The 24734-nt window shown below is 42.3% G+C and overlaps 1 protein-coding gene across 1 annotated transcript in view; it reads right to left on the bottom strand.

Moving 5' to 3' along the window:
- Nucleotides 1–1469: 1469 nt before the first annotated feature.
- Nucleotides 1470–24734, bottom strand: part of TMC1 (transmembrane channel like 1) — a 52166-nt gene continuing 28901 nt past the window's right edge. The window contains exons 10-20 of the mRNA XM_079996050.1: nucleotides 24038–24182; nucleotides 22828–23022; nucleotides 16896–17075; nucleotides 14712–14864; nucleotides 13418–13546; nucleotides 10516–10583; nucleotides 8290–8529; nucleotides 4730–4855; nucleotides 3488–3566; nucleotides 3260–3374; nucleotides 1470–1842 (exon numbers count right to left, since the gene is read on the bottom strand). Coding sequence (XP_079852176.1) covers nucleotides 1682–1842; nucleotides 3260–3374; nucleotides 3488–3566; nucleotides 4730–4855; nucleotides 8290–8529; nucleotides 10516–10583; nucleotides 13418–13546; nucleotides 14712–14864; nucleotides 16896–17075; nucleotides 22828–23022; nucleotides 24038–24182 — 1591 coding nt within the window. The 3' untranslated portion in view covers nucleotides 1470–1681. The remainder of the gene's footprint in view (nucleotides 1843–3259; nucleotides 3375–3487; nucleotides 3567–4729; nucleotides 4856–8289; nucleotides 8530–10515; nucleotides 10584–13417; nucleotides 13547–14711; nucleotides 14865–16895; nucleotides 17076–22827; nucleotides 23023–24037; nucleotides 24183–24734) is intronic.

Raw genomic sequence — 24734 nt, 5'->3', positions numbered from 1 at the left:
TTAATATTTACAGAGAGTACAGTTTGTAATATTCTCCAAATTACATCCCAATTAAGTTAACGAAACTTGGAAACTTAATTCACCTGTATGTTCCCCTGCATAAGGTCCACGGTTCTAAAGTGCTCCAAAACATTCACATGAGCTTGTGCAGGAGAACTTCCCATTGCATTTTAACCAAGGCGTTGGGTAAAATGCATAGCCATCTACAAGCACTCAAATTAGAAGTCAGCATTCCTTCTCTACAACTCACTTCAAAGTAACATTGGCTTGGATTCTAACAGCTTCTCCAAAAAGGCTTTTGTTCCTCTCCCTTTCCTTCACTCCCCCAACCCATTCCTGAGGAAGGGGGAGACTCTCTGGAACAGTAGGAAGAAGTCAACCCCAAATGAGGAGAGCTTTTCACACATGCAACACAACCTTTGAACTCAAGCCATGAGGGAAGGCTTTAATTTTTTTTTTAATATGTAGAGTTGACTGACAAATATTTCAAAGCAAATATTGGACACACTATGTAGATTTGAAAGTCACTCAAGTATTCAGGTTTGTTTGTGGTTTTAGACAATGCTAGCTCTTCTACAGAAATATTTTCAAAGCAACAGCACACTGACTTCATTTTCTTTACATTCTAATGGCATAAGTTTCATAGCCACTTGACTTTCAGACTTCTAGCTCTGTACTAATGTGTATTTGCACCTGGCTTGACCTGCTACTGCCAGCCAGTCAGTGACATTGGCCCCCATTCTCTCCTGGACTTGAATCCTGGCCATCGTGGCTCATGAAGCTAGGTCCCAGCCATATCACCTCTGATATTCCTGCTTGTTCTAACCCCTGCATCTTTCTGTGAGGGTGCAAAATCTTATTAGATACTTCCCTTTACTACAAGTACGTGGAGTCTAATGTTGTTTAATGAGTTGGAATACTTTGCTTATCAGTAATTTGGAGGTGGTCCTCATATGCTCAGAGACTTTGCGCCTGTTCATTGGGGGAGATAGGAAGCCCAGAACACTTGTTCTTTAGATGTCCCTTTTATGAAGAGGCACGTAGTGAGACCATTGATCCCCTACTGATGAGGCTCGCTGACCTCACAGAAAAGCAAAAATTTGACCTTTTCTGGTTAGGCATAGATCATAAGACGACCCAGACGGTCGCCAGATTCTGTGTACAGATCTGTAGGTGCAGACCATCCCCCGACCCAAACTAGGTCATTAAGATAATCCCCAAACTCAGTTCCAAGGGTGACTCTGGGTCATCTCTCTGCGGTAGCTTATCCTAAAGTTTTAAGTGTCTATACGCTTATTGCATTTATAAATTTTAAATTTATTGGTGTACATTGTTTTAAATGTTTATTTTCCTTCTGGGATTGTACCTCCAAGTGTGTTTTATAAGCTGGTCTCCGACCGTAATAAATTATCTATCTATCTGGAGGTGGTCCTGACGTGTTCGCTTCGGCAGTACATATACTAAAATTGGAACGATGGAGGTGGTCCTGGCATCTTTGGCGACATGCCTGCAAAGTGTGGGTTTCTGGGAGTGTATCCATTCATGCCACTGACCCTTGGAATAAGGTTACCAGATTTTTTTCAATGAATCTGGGGACACTTTTCAACTTCAATGGATTTTGTATGGGGACTGAGTTGAAAATCCGGGGACTGTCCCCGGGAAACGGGGACATCTGGTAACCTTACCTTGGAGCCGCTGGCCGGGTCACTGCTATCTGTGGGGGAGGCGCAGAGCCACCTCGTCCTCTGCCACAGGGAGGTTGGCTTCCATTTGCAATACCTGGTTTTTCTTCCTTCTGTTCACCTGGCTTTTTCTTGGTCTCATTTGCTCCTTTTTCTTTATCTGAAAACATTGTTGGGGGGAAAACAGGACTTATTTTTTGAACCCAAAGCCAGAATGCAAATTCTGGACTGAAACATGGCACATGTAAGACATGCTTCTGTGGTTGGCACCTAGTGGTCAAAGGTTGGAACTGAGCCTGCTCTAGGCCTGTGGTCTTGGGAGGGGTTCCAATACGGATAGCAGACTAAAAACTGTGTAACAGAAACAAAGAAATGAAGCTAGTTATTGTTTCAGCCTACCTACATTATAGCACCCTTCACAAACATTTGCCAAAAAGGTTAGGCTGCAAAGGAGCGACAAGAGTATCAGTAGTTTCTTATCAGGCCACTGCTTCAAACAAAACAATCTTTAATGTTCTGACTGAGCTGAGGGAAGGCAATTGCAAAACTAGTTTGAAACCAGCTAGGAGGTCTTGGTACAGTATGTAAGGCATAAGACATTGGACTTTGTGCAGTTCTCCTCATCCTGATAGGGAACTGCAACTTCCATCGCTCCCAGCCAGATTGCCAAGAATCAGGAATAATAGGAGTCCAAAATATCTGTAGGATGCAGGACTAGAAAAGACTACATTAGGATGCATAACATGAAAGGATGTCACATACGTTTTTTGGTTGAGAGACTGCTAATCCCACCCACCAAGGTCTTGTGGCCCCCTGCCCACATTAGGCAAGTACATCTGTAAAGGGAAGCCTCTTAAGAATGGACTTCTATGCACATAGATTCCAAAATGGTGGAAAGCCATTCTGTGGAAGTCTAATCACATTGGTTTTCCTTTGCTTCTGCTTAGCCCCACAGCCCCATTCTACACCCCCTCTATCTGTCCATCCCCCAGCCACAGCTCCCCAAAAGACCTATCTGGAGACTTGGGAAAATATCCTGAACACCCCCCCAACTGTCCCGATAAAACTGGGAGATCCTGTTATTTCACACAAGAGACAGCAGACATTTTAGGTGTCATGATCTCACCCCACCCCCAAAAAGCACTTTTGAGGGCTGCAATCTCGCATGAGTCATGTGACTCGTGCAGGAAGGTAGCCCCAGAAGACGGCACCCCGGTTTTTTGCCTCGAAATGTTAGAGGGTATGTGAACAATGGGAGGGTTGTCCAAAACTAAGCTGATCTTCACCTGGTTTTCAACAATCCTCCTACCCATCCCACATCCTACAGAACAGCCATCTGCAAAGGCTTTTCAAGGGGCACAGATGGCTGCAGTGCAGAGAAGGAAAAAAGAAAGTTTTCTTTTGTGAATTCCCTTCCATTCACTTCTCTTAGTATCGAAGTCAATATCATTTTCTCTGTAAATCTCCTGCAGTTTGTAAACTACAAGTCCCAGAATCCCTGGCAGGAAATGATGCTCTGTGCATCACTGTCAGCTGAGGAGACAGCTTGCTGTAATGGCTTTCAAACTGTTTCTCACCTTGACCCTCTTTTGGATTGCTGGGTTTGGGCGCTGTCTCAAAAGGGTTTTCTTCAGCCTCCCCCCGGGCTTGCTGTGCCTTTAGTTTGTTCCTCCTTTTGTTTTCCTCAGCTTGCTAATGTGAAAAACAAAAGTGAACATCCCAGAATTAGTCTCACGAATAATCACCATCTAATGAGAAACAAACAAACAAAAAGCCCCATCAACATTCTTTTGCAGCATCCTTACATTTTGCAATTTCTTCTTGAGCTCGAGATTCATATCTTGGTATCCTTTTGATATAGCGTTGAGATAGTAGATACTCAGGCTAAATGGGGGGAAACCACATATGCTATGTCACATAATTATTACAACCATTAAAAACCATTTTTAAAGTAGAAATAGGGAGAAATTTCATTCAGTTCGCATTTTGAAACAAAACAGTTATTTTTCTGTTATTTATTTTATTTCTTATCTGCACTTCACCATAAGGTCCCAGGGTGGTTTACAACAAATATAATATTAAAATCAGCTAAAGCTAATTACTGTCAAGGGAATAGGGTGGATCTTAAAAGAAATATCTCATGTGCCAAAGTCCAGGGTAAAGAGGCTGGCATTTGAAATTCACACTTCTCTCAATATTTTGACATAGTTCTCTAATGACAATGTGGATATTAGAGGAAAGTGTGAATAAAACTGCATATATTAATGAAAATAATGTACAAAATGCAATATAGAAGAATAAATTCATTTCACTTGAGATAATCCAAAATTGACAGATTCATGCATCTCTATTTTAAGCAGAGTGATATAACAACCATCTTCCTTACCAGAAGCTGATGCAAGTGAATTGCACCCTAGACAAAAACTATGGTTTGATGTTTCTGGAGTCCTTGCAACGCTGTATCAAGTACTACTTTTACACAACCACATCCTTTAGTTGCTATTTCATCCTTGCCCCCCACCCCCGTTTAGCTGCTTTAAAGGAACTCTGAGGTGACGCTGCCGTCAACAATAATCTCAGAATTCTGGCAGGGATGGCCTAAGACATGGTCTTGCCTGAGGCCAAAGACAATATGGCATGCCCTCACCCGCTCCTTCCATTGGCAGGAGCCAAGTGGCCTGAAAGATGAATTGTACTTCTAACACTGGCAGTGGAATAGCATCTTCCACCACACCTGAGCGTAACAAGGAGCGTATGACAGGCCTGAGGCACACAAAACGGAGGAAGGGAACAGCTGGTGGGATCAGGAAGAAAGGGGGGTGTTGCTGTGCCCCCTGCCAGCTTCTGCTCCTCAAGGCAGTTATCTCAATCTGCCTAACAATAGAGACAGCTTTGAATTCAGGGGCCATTAAAAGAGAAGTCCACTTTCTCCGCCCTCCATCCCTTTAGCCCTCCTGCCTCCACTGGGCAGTGAATGCATTCTATGTATGTCTAAAAAAAATGGGGATGTATTTATTTTTAAGCATATAAATGTGTGCTGTACATACACCATCAGTAGTATGAAGGGCAGGATCACACCAGGGTTTGAGAGAAGTCTGAAAACCTTCCGAAACCAGGAAGGGAAATCATGCTCCAGAGTTTCTCCAATGACCTCAAACATTCTGGTTTTCCCACTGTTAGTGCAAAGACACACAGAGATAAAGGGTGGGAATGTAAATAGTGGTTTTGTTAAAGTAATACTAATAACAAATACAAATATTATTTATTTGTGTAGCTGAAGCAATTACAAAAAAACCACGAATAATTCACAACCATAGTAATGCCAGACTATAACCCAATCAGTCTTTATTGCTACCAGATATATTAAACCACTCAAGGAATTTTAGGTTTTGGAGGGGAACAGGTGTCTCCTAACAACTCTCAGCACCCTTAACAAATTACATTTCCTAGGTGGTTTTTTTTGCGGGGGGGGGGGGGGGAAGCAATGACGATAAAAATGGTACAACAGTGCTTTAAATGTATATGTAGTGCAAATGTGGCAGTTCACATGACTGGATGCTTATTCGTCTTTTCAGAAAGGGTGGTGGGCTCCTCCATCCCCAAATACCCCTGTTATGTACTAAGCTTGGATCCTAGAACAATAGGCAAGTAGGATCCTAGAATGCAACAACTGATTGGCTTGCAGGAATCAGGCTCCAGGAGGGAAGCAGAATCAGCCAATCAGACGGGACTCATTGTGTAAATAATGTATATAAAAGCCTGAGGTTTGGGGGCGCAATTCAATCACTGTTTTACAAGCTGCAATAAAGAGCATGAAATCACTACAGGACTCCCAAGTATATTTTAACCCCCCCACAAGGAAAATTTGATTTCACAGAGGAAGATTGTAGCCTAGCCTTTTCTGTATGTTGGAAATAGGCGTGCATGAGCTGACACCAAAAGTCAAGGCATTCTCTCTAATCAAGTGATACACATAGCAGGGGTTTCTCCACAGGGCTGAGGGCGCATCAGGCGCATCTCCCTTCCTACAGCCCAGGGCCAGGCAGCAGCTCAGAGGAGGGAGAAGAGCGGGGCCTTGTTCAATTCCCTCCTGCTCACTGACATTCAGACAGGGGCACTCACGCTTGCCAGCAACTCAGGTGAATCCTGAGAACATCTGGAGAAGAATTTCTTACTGCTGACCCTCCTGCATTAAAAGAGCCCTGGAGGGTATTACACATTCATTTGTTATGGGGCTGCCCATGAAAGTGCCATGTGTTGTTTCATGTGCGCTTTTTACAAAATAGTGCAAGAGTGGAAGCAGTTAATGAGACAGTAGGGTCGTTATATCCTTGCACAAGTTCTGGGGCTGCACATATACAGATCCACCTCTAGATGTCACACATGGCTTTCCATAATTAAAAATCCTCCGCATCCCCTGTTTTGTAGCAATTGACTTTCCTGAGGTCTTTTCCAGATTTTGAAACAAAGGAGCATGTTAATGAATCTGGGCCTTATCTTGAGTCTGAGAGCAAAGGACCTGGGTTTCCACACACCTCAGTAATAATTACCGGTATTGTTGTTTACATCAGTGGCCCTTTGCTGAGTAAGAAAAGCACAAACTTGTGAGATATTGCCAAGACCCACAGCCACATGGCACTGCTGTGCAACCCGGGTGAGGGATGTTTTGGTGGGATGGCGGCCGCAGGGCAGGCTGGTACTTCCCGTTTCACCTCAAGCGGCAAAGAGGGAAGCACTGGCTCTAACTGGAAGGGAAAGAGATAGGGAGGTAGCATTCTAAGTATTTTGGGAAGCAGTCTAGGCCAGCACTGGGATACTAGATCTAGCCAGCAGGCCAGGACCTGAAGGTTGTGGACATGCTCCAGTTTACTCTGCATCCAGGGCACTCCCACTGCTGGTTTGAGAAGCAGTGTGCGCACAATGTTTGCCACAATCCATATTTGTCCCTACTCTATCCTTATCTTTCCAACATAAATATCCCTCATCTTGCCAATCCCAGTAGAGCTTGCTATCTGCCAGCCCAGCTTCCAAAGAAACAATCAGGAACTCACTTGAAGTTGTCAATTGTTTCTTTGTAGCCATGTCCTTATCTGCCCCACACTTAATGTCACATATCACATCAGACGTGGGGCAGGTGGGTATGATCTGAGAAAAACAGTCTCTCGGGCCAAACAAACCTGTGCCAGGCAGTGCAGGAGAATATGCACAGTTGTGGAAGGAAGCAGAAAGACACAGAGAGTAGCAGAGAAGTGGCATATCCTGAACTGCAACATTTCTCTGATGAAAGTAGGGACATCCTATTCCACCACCACCACCATAATTTTATTATTTATAGCCCACCCAGCTGACTGGGTTGCCCCAGCCACTCTGGGCATAAACTTTCCTACACAGAACTTCCTTCAGATGACTCAGGGGTCACATAACTCCATAACCTCCAATATTTCTCTGACGAAAATAGGGACATCCTAAGGAAAAACGGGACAGTCCGGGATCAAATCAGAACTGTCCCTGGAAATAGGGACACTTGGAGGATCTGCGCAAATAATAACAAAACTCCAAAGAGGTTTAAAAGGTAAAGACAAATAGCTTGTTCTGGAAATGCAAAGGGGATGGGAAGTCAGTGTAGAGAGTTGAGGACAATGTGACCCAGCTAAATTCACAAACACTGTTCATTCAAATAAAGCAACAGGCCATATTCTCTTTTTTAAAATGCCATAGATCTATGGGGATATGATTTGTTTTGGCAAGCAAAATATTTTGTATGACTTCTGGAAATTGAAACAAGGCATGAGTAATAGGCCCTTCAGAGACGTAGAAATTTAAAAATCAGGAACAATCCCACATTAACATCTAGTTCAATTTGACCTGTACTTTCCCCTCCTACATTATTTTCCCCCACAGTTATTGTATCCCATTTATATATATTTATATATATTTGTATATATATATTTATATATATATATATATATATATATATATATATATTTGTTCCAGACTTTTTCCCCATTCAACATAATAAATGCTACATGCAGAATGCAAATCTGAAGCGCAACTGAGACACTGCCTTCTCCAGGTACCCTGTGCAGCAGCATCTTTTACATAGTTACTCAGAAATATATCTTATTAAGTTCATAGTAGAAAAGAATATGTTCTGCAGAGTCTGGCACATTCAAAGAACATCTGCAATGTTTCTGGGGATGTTTAAATATCTGTCCTTGACAAAAGCTGAGGGGAAAATGTTTACTCAGGCTAACATAAAGGCCCTGCATTGGACTGGAATTATTAATTTTTAAATATAAGTGACCCTGTTATCTGTTGGCATACACAATATGCCTTTAGAGCACATTTGAAGCCCATTTCCCCCCTCTAAGAATTCTGGGCACTGTAGTATACTTGTCGTAGAGTTCAAATTTCCAGCAATAATGAACAAACTACAGTGCCCAGAATTCTTTGAAGGGGAAAATGGGCTTCAAATGGGCTTTAAAGGTATTGTATGTATACTGTCTTTGTCACACCTATCTTTCACGAAAGTGCATCCAATGTTATAGTTATTTGTTCAGTAATCCTACATCTGACTTTGAAGAAATGGATATAAAATGCAGTAAACCTGAATGGACCACAGTCAAAGGATGGAGGGACGGAAACAACTGTGTAGACAACTGGCAGCGTGGAGAGGAAGAGAATAAACAGCAGCATGGCCATGTAGAAGTTGTTTGATCGTGAGGCTTTGAAGACTCTCTCATGGGGAACATTGCAGCACATCACAGCCCAGCACTGCAGGTACATGGATGTATGGAGACGGATGACGTTGATCGCCGGCAGACATGGTGCATAAAAAGAGCCCATCCTATGAACATTCAATAAGCCATTTTCTCATAAAAATCTACAAAGGGGGTTCTATGGCAGTAACTCTTTAGCTTTTATATCCCTTTGCTTTCCCAGCCACAAACCCTTGGATCTTCTAAGGATTTGCCCCTCCCAACACTCTGCTAGTCCATATTGGTTCGTATTTGGAGATAGGTGCTTTCAAAACAGCCATGTTTATAAAGATTAAGTTAATATAGTTCTTATCTTATCACAGGTACACAATAATAAACATGATAACCCCCCCTGGGATGCATGCACACACACCACCCTCCACACAGTTCATCCTCCTCTGCTACTCTATTCCCCCAACCTGGTTGGATTGATCTATTATTATCATTTATTACAGTTGCCAGATTGTTCGCATTGTTTCCTGAATCAAAGTGTATTTCATTTTGTCATAGTGTGATTGTTTAGCGATCCCTACAGGTAGCGCTTACTGGTATTTGCAAAAGCGTGAGATTAAACTATAGGGAGCTCATGTAGTTTTTCTCTGCTCTTGTTTTCTCTTCTGCCTGGTATAGAATGGATTAAACTGAATTGAGATCTAGCAGAGCTAAAATGGAATTATACCAAACAAAAGAGAAGAAACATTATGACAACGTATGACCTTAATTTTGAGGTAACTATCAGATTTTTTCCTAACATTTTATGCAAATTTCAGTTTGCATTGAAAGCTGATGTCATCTGTTTCTGGGAATGCATATGAAATCTGATGTTAGAGCACGCCCCCCACCTGTCCCCAAATTAATATTTGAATGAAATGGGGTGAGTAATATATTTGAAAAAATAATTTCTGGTATTTCACTATTCTCCTCCTTAATGTAATAGTTCAATATCATAGCTGGAGGGTCAAAACTACCACATGTGTAATATGCTGATGTGGAGCTATTCTGGGCAAACGTTGGGGCACAGAATTCTGCATTAGCTGCAATTTCAAAATCAACCTTAAGGGCAGCACACACAGAGCGCACTGCAGTAGTCCAGTCTAGAGGCTGCCAAGACCTGCGCTTTCGCATCCTTTCCAGGATTGGCTGTAGGTGGTGTACCAGTGGAAACTGGAAGAGAGCCCTCCTGGCCACTACAAACTTCTGCACCTCCAGTGACATGGATGGATCTAGGAGGAACTCTCTCAAGCATGTCTCTCCCATGTCTCTACAGCCACAACAGGTGCTGTAACCTTCCAATAGTTTGACTTTACCTCCAAAGGCACATTCTTCCATTGTCTCCTAAGACAGGGATGCCAACCAACCACTCTGAAGCTCTGTTCCTGCTTCTTTATAATTGTTTGTTTTATTCATAATTGAATAGTTTATTCCTAAATTAATAACTGACTGCTGTAGCTGAAGGGTCAAACTGAATTTATTACAGCATAAACGCAGAAACATGTCTATCGTATAGCACTGAGCTCAGGGGGATTCACAGCAGTGCTTGCCGATGGTGGAGTGTGAAGGCATGGATCTTTCTTGAAAGGTAAACACCAACTCCCACATTCATGATTTGCCACAATATTTATAGCCTCCTGTGTATTTGTCACATTGGAGGAGCCAAATGTAGGAGCAAGGAAGCAACACCGAATAAGAAACTAATAATGATTGCCCTGTATATGCCCTGTATATTCCAAAAGTCTGACAACAACAATAGCTGAATTTGTCACACCTGAAAGGTGGCATCCAACATGACTATGTCTTCAGAGAAGGACTCATGATTGAGTCACCATTTGTTACTCTCAATTTATAACAGCTTATTTCACAGCGTCCAGGCATGATTTCAGTGAAGTCACACCACAGTAAAGCTGGTACAGTGAAGTGGAGAATCAAGACCAGAGGTGACAAGTGTGATTTTCCACATTTATATCAGAGATTTGACAAGCAAAGCAGAAGAATTCAGTCACATTGGCAAACCTTAACCTTAAGTACAGCCACTTCTACAAGATCTCTCATGCAGTATTCCACCAAGACACACTTACCAGATCATGCCTTGATTGAAGATCAGGCCCAACACATTTCCACTAATATCAAATTCCGAATATGAAGGCTGAAGGGAAAGCATAATGAATTATCTTAGAGTTGCAACAAAGCTTTAAAACAATGTGCAAAGATTGCATATTGATCATTTTGCATTAGGAACAGTTTTTCCCCAAGCAAATGAACAAATCTCCAGAACTGGGGCAATAATATAATCTGAAACACATATGCAAAATAATATTTAAATGACACCTGACTGTAGAGTTTTTCATATAGAGTTCTAGGCCTGCATGGCACTATAATAGATGTAATAGAATCTAACATGTTGATTTTTAAACAATAAAATGAGTTTTGGGGGGGGGGTTAAGTACAAAACAAGTAATAACCAGTGTTTCTTTCTGTTTCAGGTCATAGATGTCAGAAAGTTCAAGATCAGACACAGAACTGTTCTCCCCCTTCTGCCTCTGAACCCCACACTAAACTGTACAAAAATAAAAACTGCACTTTGTTATGTATGCTTTGTTTCACTGAACCAAAATATGTAGCATATGGAAACAGCTTCTCTAGCCTTCCCCAACCAGGTGCCTGCCAGGTGCCCTGTTAGACTACAACTCCCATGACCTCTCACCATTGGCTCTGCTGGCTGGGGCTGATGGAAGCTGTAGTCCAAAAGATCCACAAATAATAAATTACATACGTGCCTCTAATTTAGGTTGAGATTTTATCTGTATTCACAATGTGGGGCATTGTTATGGGGGCAGAAAGTGGGGCGTAGCACCCAGGTTATGGTCTGGACTCAACTAATTACAGTGGCGCCTGGGGTTACAAACAGCCTAGTTAATGAACATTTTGGATTATGACCACTTCAAACCCGGAAATGAGTGTTCTGGGGGGTTTTGTGGGGGTGGGGGGGTTGGCATACGAATGGACGTTCGGGGGTACACTTCTGTTTTGTTGGCACAGCCTTCTGTCACTCAGCCTCCCTTCCAGCTGAGGGATCCCTGCCCCCTCCTGCTTGCACACAAGTAGGAGTTGGGATTGGGGCTGCTCCGATAGGCAGCGTGAAGCCTCCCTTCACAGCTGAGATATCCCCGGCCCGGCCCTGCTTGCACGCAGCCAGGCTGCATAGTTGCTGGGGAAGGTGGAGGCAGCCCGGAAGCTGCATCTTAGAGCCCCTGCACCACCTGAAGGTAGCCAGGTGTTCCCCAGCAAGCCAACTGGAAATGAATCAAAATCACAAGAAAACATAAAACAACACTGACCCTGAACTAACCCTAATTCTAATCCTTACCCTAACCCTAACCCAGTCCTAAAATTAACCCTAACCCTAACCCAGAAATGGTCTTGTTAGATAGTAAAATTCATGTGAAATTGCTGTCTTATAGTTGCTTTTCACCATCTGGAACAGATTAATCCATTTTGCATTACTTTCTGTGGGAAAGCACGCCTTGGTTTAAGTACGCTTTGGTTTAAGAACGGACTTCCGGAACAGATTAAGTTTGTAAACCAAGGTACCACTGTAGTTCTGCCAGCAGAAAACTTCCCCTAGCACTATGGGGCTTTCTCCCCTCCCTCCTTCCCCTAATGCACCCCCAATTGGTTTGGGGTTGTCAGAAGAGCCCCTGGAAGCGCACCGGGGGGGGGGGCAGATCGTTCTCCCAGGAAAGCAGAAATGCTGGCTCTGATGGAGTGAGCTGCTTAGCACTACACTGAATTCCTCCCTTTAAAAAGTTAAAGTTAAAATTAAAGAAGTGTGAGCACTACTTTATATAGTTATAAGCTTTTTGCTGGCAGCGACTTCTATGTCTTTAACAGCTGCACTTTAAGCAGAATATATATATATATATATTTAAATTAACCAATGGACGTTTTCCTGACTGATGAGGTGCTGGGGGAAAACTCCATATGCTGAATCCCTGCTTGCCACACAGCTGTTGAAAACACAAGAGCCCAGCCAAAAAAGTGATTTTCTACATTATAAACCTAAAACGTCTGGCTGGCCTCAGATGCTCTGTGTTGGCAAACCTGCACAAAGCCCATCAGAATACCCTGATACAAAGCTCTCCCTTAATGGCGAGGTTAGAAATTGGACAAGTCACAGTCATTAAATCTCAAATAAGACATCAATCAATCATACTTGGCTCACTTGGCACCATTAAAGAACAAATGCCTTGCTACTAGCCCAGTACAAATTGCAGGCAATACACACATGATATACAAAGAAGGTGCTGCCTTCTTTCTTATGAAATATTATCAGCGAGATCTGAAGTGGAGCCTGCGCACATGAGGATGAGGGGGCCGGGCTTGCCTGCCTCTGCCCCATCCTCCCTTTGGGCCATTTTCTGCTGAGACTGGATGCCTAAAGAGAACTGTGTGGATACTTGCATTTTGAAGACCTGCCCATAGCTTGTTTCCTATCTTGTGACATTTTGGTTGGACTAATAGAGGTACTGCCCTACTATGGAATATTTTGTCTGTGTCATTCTTTTTAGATTTCAGACATATCCAAGATGTTTGCTGTTGCCACCACAGAATCCTGGACTTGGTGAACCTCAGTCTCATTCAGCATGGCATCCCCTGAGTTCCTTTTCCTTATGAAAAATAAATCAAATGCAAAATCTTTCTTGGGAGTGGACTCTGTAGATGGAGCTCTTCAGACAAAGATAAGATTGACAAGGCATTATCAGCATTACGTTTCTAATGCATTACATTTATGGTATTGTGTTCAACCAGGCATTTCCCGTATATTCTCCATAAATTCAACAGTATCGTGTAGGACTGCTAGTATAGTATAATACAGCATAGTACAGTGTCAAGTACTGGAACATTTACATTATATTATTGTTATTATTTCAGAAAGAATTCATTTTTTAAAGAAGGAGGAGCAAGAAGTCAAATACTTACAAAGCCATATTCCAAGTCCCAGCACCAGCAGTAATTGAAAAACCTGACAAAGACAGCTTTTAGGAAATCACCAATTAAAATTGTGATGTAGGTCGTCACAGTGTCAGAGACCGTCAGCCGCACAAATTCCTGCAGAAACAAGGTTTTCTTTTTTAGAAGCAAAGGGTTGGGTTGCTTCTTTATTGAGAGCATTTGGCAAACGCCAAGGAAGCAGCGCTGCTTATCCTCCTGCCATTCACTCCTGTTGTTTGAAATGGGCCACTGGAACACTTACAAGAAACTTAGAGGACTCTTACATTGTGCACGCATGCTAAATGGGGAGCAGGATGCTGTCCTAAAGTGTTTTGTCAGCAGAATCATCTTGAATCATCTTCAGTTTAAGAACAGACCTCCGGAACGAATTAAGTACTTAACCTGAGGTACCACTGTACAATAATAATTTTAAAAATTGAAAAATATAAAATACCAAATTCTGATACAGAAGGAAAAATGCACATCCTTGGCTAATTTTACTGTGTGAATATATCCAAATATGCTACCTAGCTCAGGCACAGTATTAAATGGAATCCCTTTCATCATTGTGAAGACTTAAGTGGATGTTCCCAGTCATTCATTCTCAATCTGCTCTAAACAACTAGGAAAGAGGTCAGGGGTTTGTTTCTCATATATTCATATTGTATATTTCATGGTAAAAAGAGCTTGATGCATCCTGGGAGATGGCCCAGCTGTGATATCATGACTTGTTTAAGACCATGCAGTAAAGGCTGAGACAGAATTATAGACTAGGCCTCCTCTGGCCAAACCAAATAATCTATCCACATGAGGGCATGTCTCCATATACTGGGGGGTTTCCCTTAAGTTTGTGGTTTGTGTTGCTGCCCCTGACACTACTTCAGTCACAGCTAAGGTAGAGACCAGGGATTTGGCTGGAGGAGGAGGCTTGTAATTCAAGTCAGGAAGATTTAGTAATGCTGCCAAAACACCAGAGCAGTCTGGTTGCAGACCCCAAATTTCGAACCATAGATCCCCTCTATTAGAGTGAGCTGTGATTTCCACCCCATCCCAGACTAGGAGGAGGCTGAAGATCCCAGAAATATGGGTTCATCCACGTCTATTTCTTGGGGCCAGGACTTGGAATCAAAGCAACAAAATATCCTTCCTCCTTCAGATTCCGGGCTGAAAGTTAAGTCTGTGAGGCCAGAATGCATTAAGAATGAATACTCTTGTGAGTATCAGCAAGCAAGCATCGTTCCAAAAGCTTTGGGTGTTGTTGTTTTTTCCAAAATGGCTTTACCTGACCAACCATTGTTTCCCAGCAGGGGCCTCTCGGGACATCCGCAAGGCTCACGTGTGGGGGAGGGCCAGTGACGTTTTCAGGGAGGGTCCCGTTGTACAAGTTGGTTAGCCAAATTGTCATGTTCTGCCTCACAATCTTCTCTTCTTCCAGCTGGGAAAAAGGAGATGTTTTTCAATAGCACAAATCAAATTACACAGAGGCTGTAGCGAGGGGTAGGGGGGAATGCGGTAGCTACAGACCTGGCTAGAAACCAGAGAGAGTCCAATGTTTAGATCATTATTTATTAAAAATTTATGCCACTTAATATAATAAAAATCTCTATGTGGTTTACATAAAGACAATAAAAATATAACAACAGACAATAATATTTCATAAAAGTGAAATAAAATGGAACACAACCATATATCGAAACAGTGTATAAAACATAATTAAAAACTAAGAGTCAGATTCCAGGAATGGCTGGGTAAACACAGAGGTCTTTAAGAAGCATTTCAAAGTCTTGCAAACCACCCAAGGGAGGGCATTCCTGGGAATACCCACTTCCATGCTGTTGCCAGGAACAGCCGGGGCAATTCACTGGTCCTGGAATGACCAACTAGATCTCCTTGGAAGGCATTCAAGATTGGCTTGGTCTTGACCGGAGGAGACAAACAAGTAGATATCCTGTTCCCAAGTTATTTAGAACTTTTGGTTCAGTAGCTAATTAGTGTCAATCGTTAGAGATCATTTCTCCAATGAACCCAGTAGGTGGCCTTAAGCAAGCCACTTTTGCTTAGACTGACTTATGACAGAAATAACAGTATTCACCACAACCTTACAGGGGTGTTGTAAGAACCAGTGAGATAATGTGCATGAAGCATCAACACCAAGGTGGTCTGGCCCGCAAGACCATTTTTGGCAGCCCTATGCAACATTCAAGAAGAAACATCTTAAACGCTTAAAAATTGGTTTTTTTGTCTCGTGTGTTGTTAACAGAAGCACATACATTATTAATTGTGTAATACAGTGGTTTTCAACCAGTGTGCCATGGCACCCTAGGATGCCTTGAAGAATGGTCAGGGGTGCCATGGGCAACACGGGCCTCTGTCCCTCTTTCCTTCCCTCCCTCCTCTGAAGCCCTCTTGCATCTCTGCCTCCCAAAGGCTTGCACAGCTGTTTATTGCAGCAGCCCTGGCCATAAGCTCCACAGGCGAATGGTGCCTCTGGGAGGCACCGCTCTTTGGGGCTCCCAAGGAGAAGGAAGAGGAGAGGAGGCTGAGGGAAGCTGTTCAAAAAGGGCTGAGGGCTGCCAGCTCTGCAGGCAAGGGGGGACCTAACTGGGCTCCTGAGCCCCACAAAGGAGCCACAGAAAGAATGTAGTTGGTCAAGGGAACTCAGAAAGGTTGAAAACCTCTAGTGTAACATATATATATATATATATATATATATATATATATATATATATAAAATACACACTCTTGCGGCCCACTTGATATGAAATGTTGAACTGCCCTGATCTACACTATGCACTATGCCCTGATCTACACTATGCACTATGGTGGTTGTTGTTGTTGTTGTTACTACTACTACCTCCCCCCTGTAGCCTTTCCATTTCAGCCACACAGAAATAGCTAAATACTTTAGAGGAAGGTGGGGAGGTGATTTTCACCAACTGAGCCTTGCCCTTCCTGCTCCCAGTTCCCTGAAAAGGGTGGGAGACCCTCCAGGACCGTGTGGGCAGGTGAACCAGCAAAACCCACCAGTCCTTTCCTCCTGTGGGTTTTGGCCCCTTCAGCTTCACCAGAAGCGGTTTAGTCATGCTGGCCACATGACCCGGAAAGCTGCCTGCAGACAAATGCCAGCTTCCTCGGCCCAAAAGTGAGATGAGCACAGCACCCCATAGTTGCCTTTGACTGGAGTTAACTGTCCAGGGGTTCTTTACCTTTACCGTTTACCTTTACTGGTGGAAGGGATACTCTGAATCAAACTCCATGTCCCCAAGCCAGCTAAAGTTAGTCATGGTTAATTCCAAGGGAAGCTCACTTGTTCTCTTGGTTTCCATTGGACTTATTTGTGACTAATTTAGCTGGACTGGAATATAGAAGTATATCTTTGTAACCTTCTGCAGCTCAAGACTTCAAACTGGAACCTTCTTCTAGAAAGCTGCAAATAAACAGGACATGTAAAAATTAGCCAACTTGCCTTGAGATTGATTTCATCCATGAGAGCAATAATAAATGTGTACAGGTTGCCCAGGAAGAGAGCAAAAATGCGCCCCAGCTGCCACCGGAGGGCGATTCGAGGGTGATAGTTTTCCAGAGCACTGATGACATCAAATACAGTGGGACAGAACATTCCCAGTAGAGACATAACCATGTTTACCTGGAGAGGGAGGGGAGAAACAAGTTTAAAAAGTTTACCTATGCTCTCCTACTAGCAGTTTTAGTACATAGGCAGCCACCATGGGGCCCTTCAGCCCTGATGTTTTGCAGCAGTTCTCAACTCCCATCAGCTGCAGCCAGCAGAGTCCATGGGCAGACATGATGGGAGTTCCAGTCTGCAACCTGAGAGGCATCACTTTAGTACACCTAGTATACAAAGAAAGTGGATCACCAAACCTTGTTTTTGTTTTAAAGTAGATTTTAAAAGCTTCTTACATCATTTCCCGGGTTTTTTTGCGATGTAATTCTCCATACAAACAATGTTTACAAAGATGCATAACATCACAGCAAAATGTGCATAAAAATGAATATATTAGTGAAAATAACATACAAAAATGCACTAAGAGATTTTTGCTTGCAAAAATCTGTACATTAGTCAAAACCATATATTCAGTGAAATTCACAGTAAATGATAAAAAAAAATTCATGATGATTAAAAAAGCTGCAAATGCTGCAGTAGGTTATAGAATTGAATTTAAGACAGGAGAATGAGAAACTGAGTGAATTGCAATTGACAGATCATGGCATCCTTGGTCTGCACAGAACAAGAAATGGGACAGTATGTGTGTCCACATACTTATATTCTTTTCAGCACCAGCTAAAGACCTTTTCTTATTTTCCAAGGCTTTTTGGATGTGCACACACTGATATATGGAATTTTAGATCTGCTCTTAGTAATACTGTGTTATACAATGTGCCTGCTGCCCCACACATACACATATAATTTGCTTTTTTATTGATTTATTGATAGTTATTATATTTTTATGTCTTCTTGTTGTAAGTGCCCCAGAGCGGTATAAATATAGTGTAAATAGGGGGGGGCCACTAGGGGGCGCATCGGAAGATGGCTGACAATAAGATCTCTCTGACCCACACGAGGTAATTTGGAGGCTATGATGGGGGTAATTAGCCTCCTTAACCCACCCACCCCCAGGATGGTGGGGTGGGGCCTGCCCTTGCCTGCTGTGCCCTATACCACCCCCGAATTTGTGGGGATGGGGGCACTAGGCACAAAGCCCTCCTGTGGGATTCCGGCACTCCTGGACGCCGTCCCTGATCCGCACCGCTAGTTGCAAGAATCTTCAAAAGAAACAATTTGGATGAAGGAATGCACATATCTCAAGGAAGGAGGGGGAGTAAAGACTGCTAACAGAAGAGATCTCTGATAAAACAAGACAAGAATAAAACATGAGAAGATACGCCAAGATACGGTATGGCAAATGACTGATGGGGGAGGGGGAAAAACTTTCCTTTCTTTCCTTATGTGATTAAACAAGAATCCCCTCCCCTCACGAGTCAGAAATGTCATTTTAAGGACTTAAGCTGTGGATTTAAGGCTGTGTGGAGATAAACTTTCGAACCAAAGCATGTTTTAAGAAGAGCGTGGAATGTATAAGAGCTTTGGAATGACGCAGTTAAAAATGCCGTCGCCATATTGGGAAGTTCTGTCGGAGGACTTAAGTCTGAGAGGAGAAATAGAGAAATAGAGCTGTTTTTATATTGTGGGTGAAACTCCTCAGTGGGACTTAAGAATGACAGTTCTGTAATTAATGATGGAAAGAGCGCTGTTATCTATGGAAACCATCTCGATTTGAGGATTGGAAGAACGGAAAATTCACACAGGATTATTATTGGTGTTTATCGGCTTAAGGAGACTATCAGAAGAGATCATAAAGAAAAAAGAGAAAATATATGAACAAGATGTGATGTAGAAACAGCAAGATAAGACTGGATAGAATTATGAACTCTGTTTGGACTGATTTGGATTGATTTGGACATTAACGCAGTAGCAAGAAGATGATCAGAATCCCCCTTCGGATCTTGAAATATGGGTCCCCCCAACAAAATTTAAAATTCGGCTTTGTAATTCGGAATTTATGTGATGTGATTTAATTTGATTTGATTGGCCGGTTAATAAAAAATATTTTTTAAAAAAATAGTGTAAGTAAATAAAAGAATCTGATTGTGTAGCTGTGATTAATAAATTAATAAATGCATTCATTCCATTCATCAGATTTCTAGTTCCTAGTAGCAACAAACTAGTAACAAGAAAATGCAGCTGAGAGAATGATTAACTGCCATCAAAGAGTAACCTTTAGCCCCAGATTGTGAAGCCTGCAAAATTATTGTCTATAAAGCAGCTGTGTTTCTCCAGCTTCTGTGTGGTATTATGATTTTCAGTAAACAAGGCTGAGATTACAGCCAATTCTAAACTCTAGTGTTAAGCATTCCCTGGCATGACAGCACCATAAAGAATATTTAATCTTGACTGCTTGCCATTAAAATTATACTTTCATTAAGAATTAACAGTTTAGTGAATATAAATCATGGTTTGGCTACCCATTGTTTGTGCCATGATGGTAATCTAACATCTTCGCTGCAAAAAGCAAGAATAAAAGTTTTCTTTCATGGAAACATATTTTCATTTTTATATAATTAGCTGAACAATCAGATGAATGGGCTATTTTGTTATTTATTGCAATTTACTATTGAGTTCAAAATGATCAGTTGCCGAATAACTCAGGATGTCAGCTATACATTTCATAACAAATTGAAAAATCCTGCCGCATTATCTGAATTTGCTGCAATTTTATTTTTTATTGGGCTTTTTTGCATTTACATCCTATGTTTAATTTTTAAATAAACCATGGCAGCTTACAATAAAACACCTAATACAAACAATGCCCTTAATAATAATAATAATAATAAACATTGCTAAAATTAGAAGATGGGGATTTCAACTAAACCTTGGGAAGAGCATCCTGATGGTGTAAGCTGTTTAGCAGGAGGAGGCAATGGACTGTCCTTAGTCAGAGGCTGGAGAACCACCTCTCAGGAAGCTGTAGGTGTCAATTTCCCTGAACTGGGAGTTGGGCTAGATGACCTTTGACGTCACTTCCAATTCTTATGACACTAAAATATTTTCTAGAACATCACTCCTGTGATGCAGGCCAAGCTGTGGGTGCCTAATACCATTCATATTGGCTGGAGGAGAGCTTGCTAAAATGCAGGAACTGCATCTAGTGTCATAACGACCCTCTGAGAAGCAGCTAAGAGGAAAAGAAACCCGCCAGAATCTGCAGGGGTGGTCATCCCAAACTGGAGCCTTTTGGTTCCTCTAACTGAGACCTCTAAAGAGAGCCCCCCACAAAGATACTTCTGAGGGACCAGCCCTTTCTATACCAGGGGCCGCACACTCCCTTGGTGTCCACTTGTCAGTGAGCATGAGACAGAAAACTGGAGCTGCCTTGGTTCCAGATGAGTACAGGCCTGAATTAAAGCCCCGTGGGTTCCCTCTGTGGTCAGGACAGGGCCTCCAAGAGACATGAATTTCCCTAAGTTGTGCATGCAGGCAACATCTGGGGCAGCGCAGCACTTCAAAAGTCCATCAGGGCTCTTCCACAGCTGCCTTTTAGTGTCCAGGACAAAATGTTGAGGGCAGCACTTTAAACCACATGGAAAAACATACTGTTTTTCAGTAATGGTAACAGAAATCCCAAAACTAAGTAGATATTTTGGCTCAGCTGTTAGGGCATCTTATTGCCCTTTTATATTCCTAATGCAACCGATCGATGATATACAGATTTCCACAGACTTGTAACTGGGAATACATTTTCTCACAAAGAAAGAGTCTGTTGCTTTCAAAAGCAATCCCTAGCACCATCCTATGAAGCAAAATGATTTGCCACAGCTTCAGTGTGTGTGCAAGCAGAATTAAATATTTGACTGGCATCCATCATGTCTTTCTGTTGTTTGAACTGAAACACCTCCTGCTGGAAACCAGCAAACAAATAATACTGCTAAGTAATTATGGTCAATGCTATGGAGATTTCTCCCCCTTAGATGTGCTGAGAACTTTGCCTTCAACATCATTGCTAATGATATTTTAAACCTGATTTTCCATCTCAACTTCACTGCATGAACTATTTGGTAACACCAATAAAATCTATGTCATCTCATCATTGCAAAACCATTCTGTGTAGTCTGATAGAGAAGAGATCATTATGGGTCTCTTCAGCTTTGAATGAAATGGCAGCTTAATTTTTTTATATACAATATACGGTACTAGATTGTACCTGATTATGTCATACTCAGAGTATGCCTACTGAAATCAATGGACTTCAGTTAGTCAACTAGCTCAAGCCCATTGATTGCAATTAGTCAATTCTGAGTATGAGTTAGTCAGGTATAGCTCTTTATGTCTTAACATAGAATTCATTCCGCAAGTCTTATTTCATTTTCTGATTTATTGCAAAAGAATGTGATTTACAATAACAGGAAATATTTTTTAAAACGTGTCAGCTATTTTATGATGTGCAACCTAGGCTTTCATGACCATTTTGATACAAGAAGCAATATGTATCTTAATCTTTTTTATTTGCTATCACATATCCACTTTAAGAAAGCTATGGACTGTTAGTATCCTTGTAGACTTTGGCAGGTTTCTTGTTCAGCTGTGTGGGCATTTCAAGCTACATCAACTACGTAATGTAGTTCCTTAAGGCTGAATCTGCAGTTCCCTTGTCCTCTATTCAGACAAGCTGACTGTGTTTCCTGTTACACTATAGGAATGATGTCAGACTAATATATAAAGTAAAACATGTAACAATGGGAAACGGAGAAGCGAAGAGGAAGAGAACGTAAGTCTTACATTGTAAGGAAATCCGACTGAATGGAAGCTATCAGACCAAAAGTGATATAGTCGGAAATCGTTTCGTCTTCTTTCTTATTTGCAAGGTAAAAAGAACAAAAGAGCCTCAACAGTTTTAATCCTAGCAGATGTTGTCCTGCTGCTGTAATGATGGCAGGCCAGTTAAAGAGTGAGTAGATCCAATACTGGACAGGATCCAAATGGGCTTGCATTTGCCCATTAAGTGAATAGGATGTTTTTGGAAAGAGCAAACCCTATGTGATGCCATATCATAAACTCCCTCAAGATTTAAGATTCTGTTTTTTTTATGTGTTTTTTATTTATTGCATAGCTCAAGTTTTTATTTTTATGTATAATTCTTATGTATACTTTATGTTCATGTGTTTCTCTTAGGTGCCACCTGTACTTGGTTGCCTTATTCATAAATCTGAATATTTCACAATCACATAAACTGCTTTTGCCATCCATTATGGGAAGGAGGGAGAGAGAAAGCACAATGCAATTTCTGTACAAAGAGAGAGAGAAGGGGGTAGGAGATGGGGGAGAGGAAGAGAGAAAAGAGATAGCAGAAAAGGGGAGGAGGAAGAAAAGGCGGTGACAGCAAGTCTGAGCATTAGGCAGAGTGAGGCGACTGAAGCAGCAGATGCCGTGAGACGCAAAGTGATGGCAAGATATTGGAGGACAGAGTTGGGTTTACTGCTTTACAGTGAGGAGAATATGCTGTCCAGTGTTGACACAAGATTCAACTGCAAGTATGGTCACTTTTTGTATGTGGAAGTGGGAGCGGCTTTCATCTTGTACTCCACCTCAAGCAGCAAAATGGTGGCGCTGAGTGATAAGAAGAGAGAGAAAAGCCTCCCTAACCACTGTTCTGGCCCACCACTAGCATGCAGCCCTGAGTCCAGATGACTCCTGAGGGAATGTGGCTCTCAACAAGGGGGGCAGGATCCCTCACCCCTGCCCTACATCAACCTGCTCGGTAAAGACAACACAGGCTTCCTACATACATCTGTTTTAGAAAACAAAACATGCTGGTACGAACTTCATTCCTCTCCCACCAGCCATAGTTTTCAAGGCCTTCCAAAGCAAATTGTTGGGATCGCCTCACAACAAAGTAGATGAGGTAGCCACTCCCAGCTAGTGTGCAAAAGGCAAAGAAATTAGCGAGAACCCTCAGGAATCGGGTCAAGTGGACGTTCTCTTCCTTCCGGCTCTCTTGCTCCTCCACAATTGCTTCCTGTATTTGTTACAAACAAACAAGAAAAACATTCATCAGTATTCATGATACCAAGAAGTATAATAGCATTCGCCTAAATTAGCCACCGCCGACCTGGTGCCTGGACTAAACTCTCATCAGCCCCAACCAGCAGAACTGTTCAAACCACCTGGAGGTCAACAGGTTGTCCATGAATGCAGACTATTTGAAGATCCGTCTCTTCCAGTATAAGTCTGACCACTCATGCCATTCATAAGGGACACGGCTTTCCTCCGTGTCCTTTATCCTTCAGAGGCTGGCTGGCTGAAACAAGGAACAGGGAGTCATGGCTGGAGTAGGAAAGATAGGGATAAATCTCCCCTCCAAGATTGCTGCAATCCACATAGCAATTGGTGTCTCGCAGGGCTAGAATTAATTTTTAACTTTCAAAACTTTAATAAATATTATTTTTTAAAAAAGAATTAATTTTTAAAAAACAAGAGATGTGGCTCACTTTAAACATTATGCGTAACACATTGTTTGACCCTGACGCGTGACTAACAGCAGCAAGGTGTTTAATGGGATATGTAAGCAAAGAAACTTGCAACCAACTATATTGTGGCACGACAAAACGGGCTGAAAGCCAAGCAGCCCAGGTGTCTGCGTTTGCCAGTTCAGTGGGCAGCTTCCACAGCTGCAGGAATATGCCAGGCCTCCTTTTTCCAGGACTCTTCCCTCAGAATCAGTTTGCGTAGTAAGAATCCAAGAACCATCTTTGTTTACAGGCTGTTGACAAGGATCTTCTCATTCACCAGGCCTCATAGATCTCTTCCAAGGCCTTTCAGTCTCTTTTCCCTCCTTTTTTCAGGAAGCCAGCCTCCCTCCCTGGGTCAGAGATGCAGCAATCTACCACAGTATTGTCTACACTGACTGACAGCAGGAGACATTTCTGGAGCCCTGTCTGGAGATGACAGGGATTGAAAGTGGTACTTTCTGTCTGCAAAGACTATGTGAACCTCGGTGACATTCATACCTGAGATCAGACTTTATACATTACCTTAAAGCTAGTTGTTATTGATGCAAATTTGTTATCTGCTGTTTCAGGATTGCCAATCAAGTAATCCCAGCTCGTGAACATTTTCCAGCTGAAGTTAAAACTGTTATCATCTCCACCACCATCGTCATGGGCATTCTTTGCCATTCTGAAAGGGGGGAGGGAGTATTTTTTAACATGCTAAAAATGTAATGGGTTGGGCCTAGAGTTGCTCCTCCCCCATCACAGATGGATCTGAGATTCAGCAAAGTCACTCCAGTGGAAGAAACCCCTCACTCCCAGTGCCAGTGCTACCTCCCCCCCTGTTCAGGAAGATGCTGAGCCCCACCAGAGCAGCGTTTCAGAGGGATGCAGGGAAAGGAGGACTCCATGAGAGCAGCACCTCCTACCTCCTTCCTCTGGTGCCCCAGAACTCTGCGGATCTCAGCTCTGGATGCAAACCAATGTGTGAAACAGTCCTCAGAAAATCTCAGGAGGGTGGGGTGGGATAAATCTCGCTTTATTTTCTAAGGGCTGTCAACTGATTAAAACATTTTAGTTGATTATTGGTCATCTGCTTCTGACTAGTTGTTTACTCAGTCAATCAAGTTTAATTAAATTTGCATATTGCCAGAATTTCAATATACATGTGCTCCTTTAAGAAACTGAGGAAGTATAACTTACAATTTAACGAACATACGTCACACCATTAAAAAAAGAA

The sequence above is a fragment of the Podarcis cretensis genome (assembly GCF_951804945.1).
Source record: "Podarcis cretensis genome assembly, chromosome: 11".
In the NCBI taxonomy this organism is placed as follows: Eukaryota; Metazoa; Chordata; class Lepidosauria; order Squamata; family Lacertidae; genus Podarcis; species Podarcis cretensis.
The sequence above is the reverse complement of the archived record's forward strand: the minus strand, read 5'-3'. Positions and strand labels throughout refer to the sequence as shown.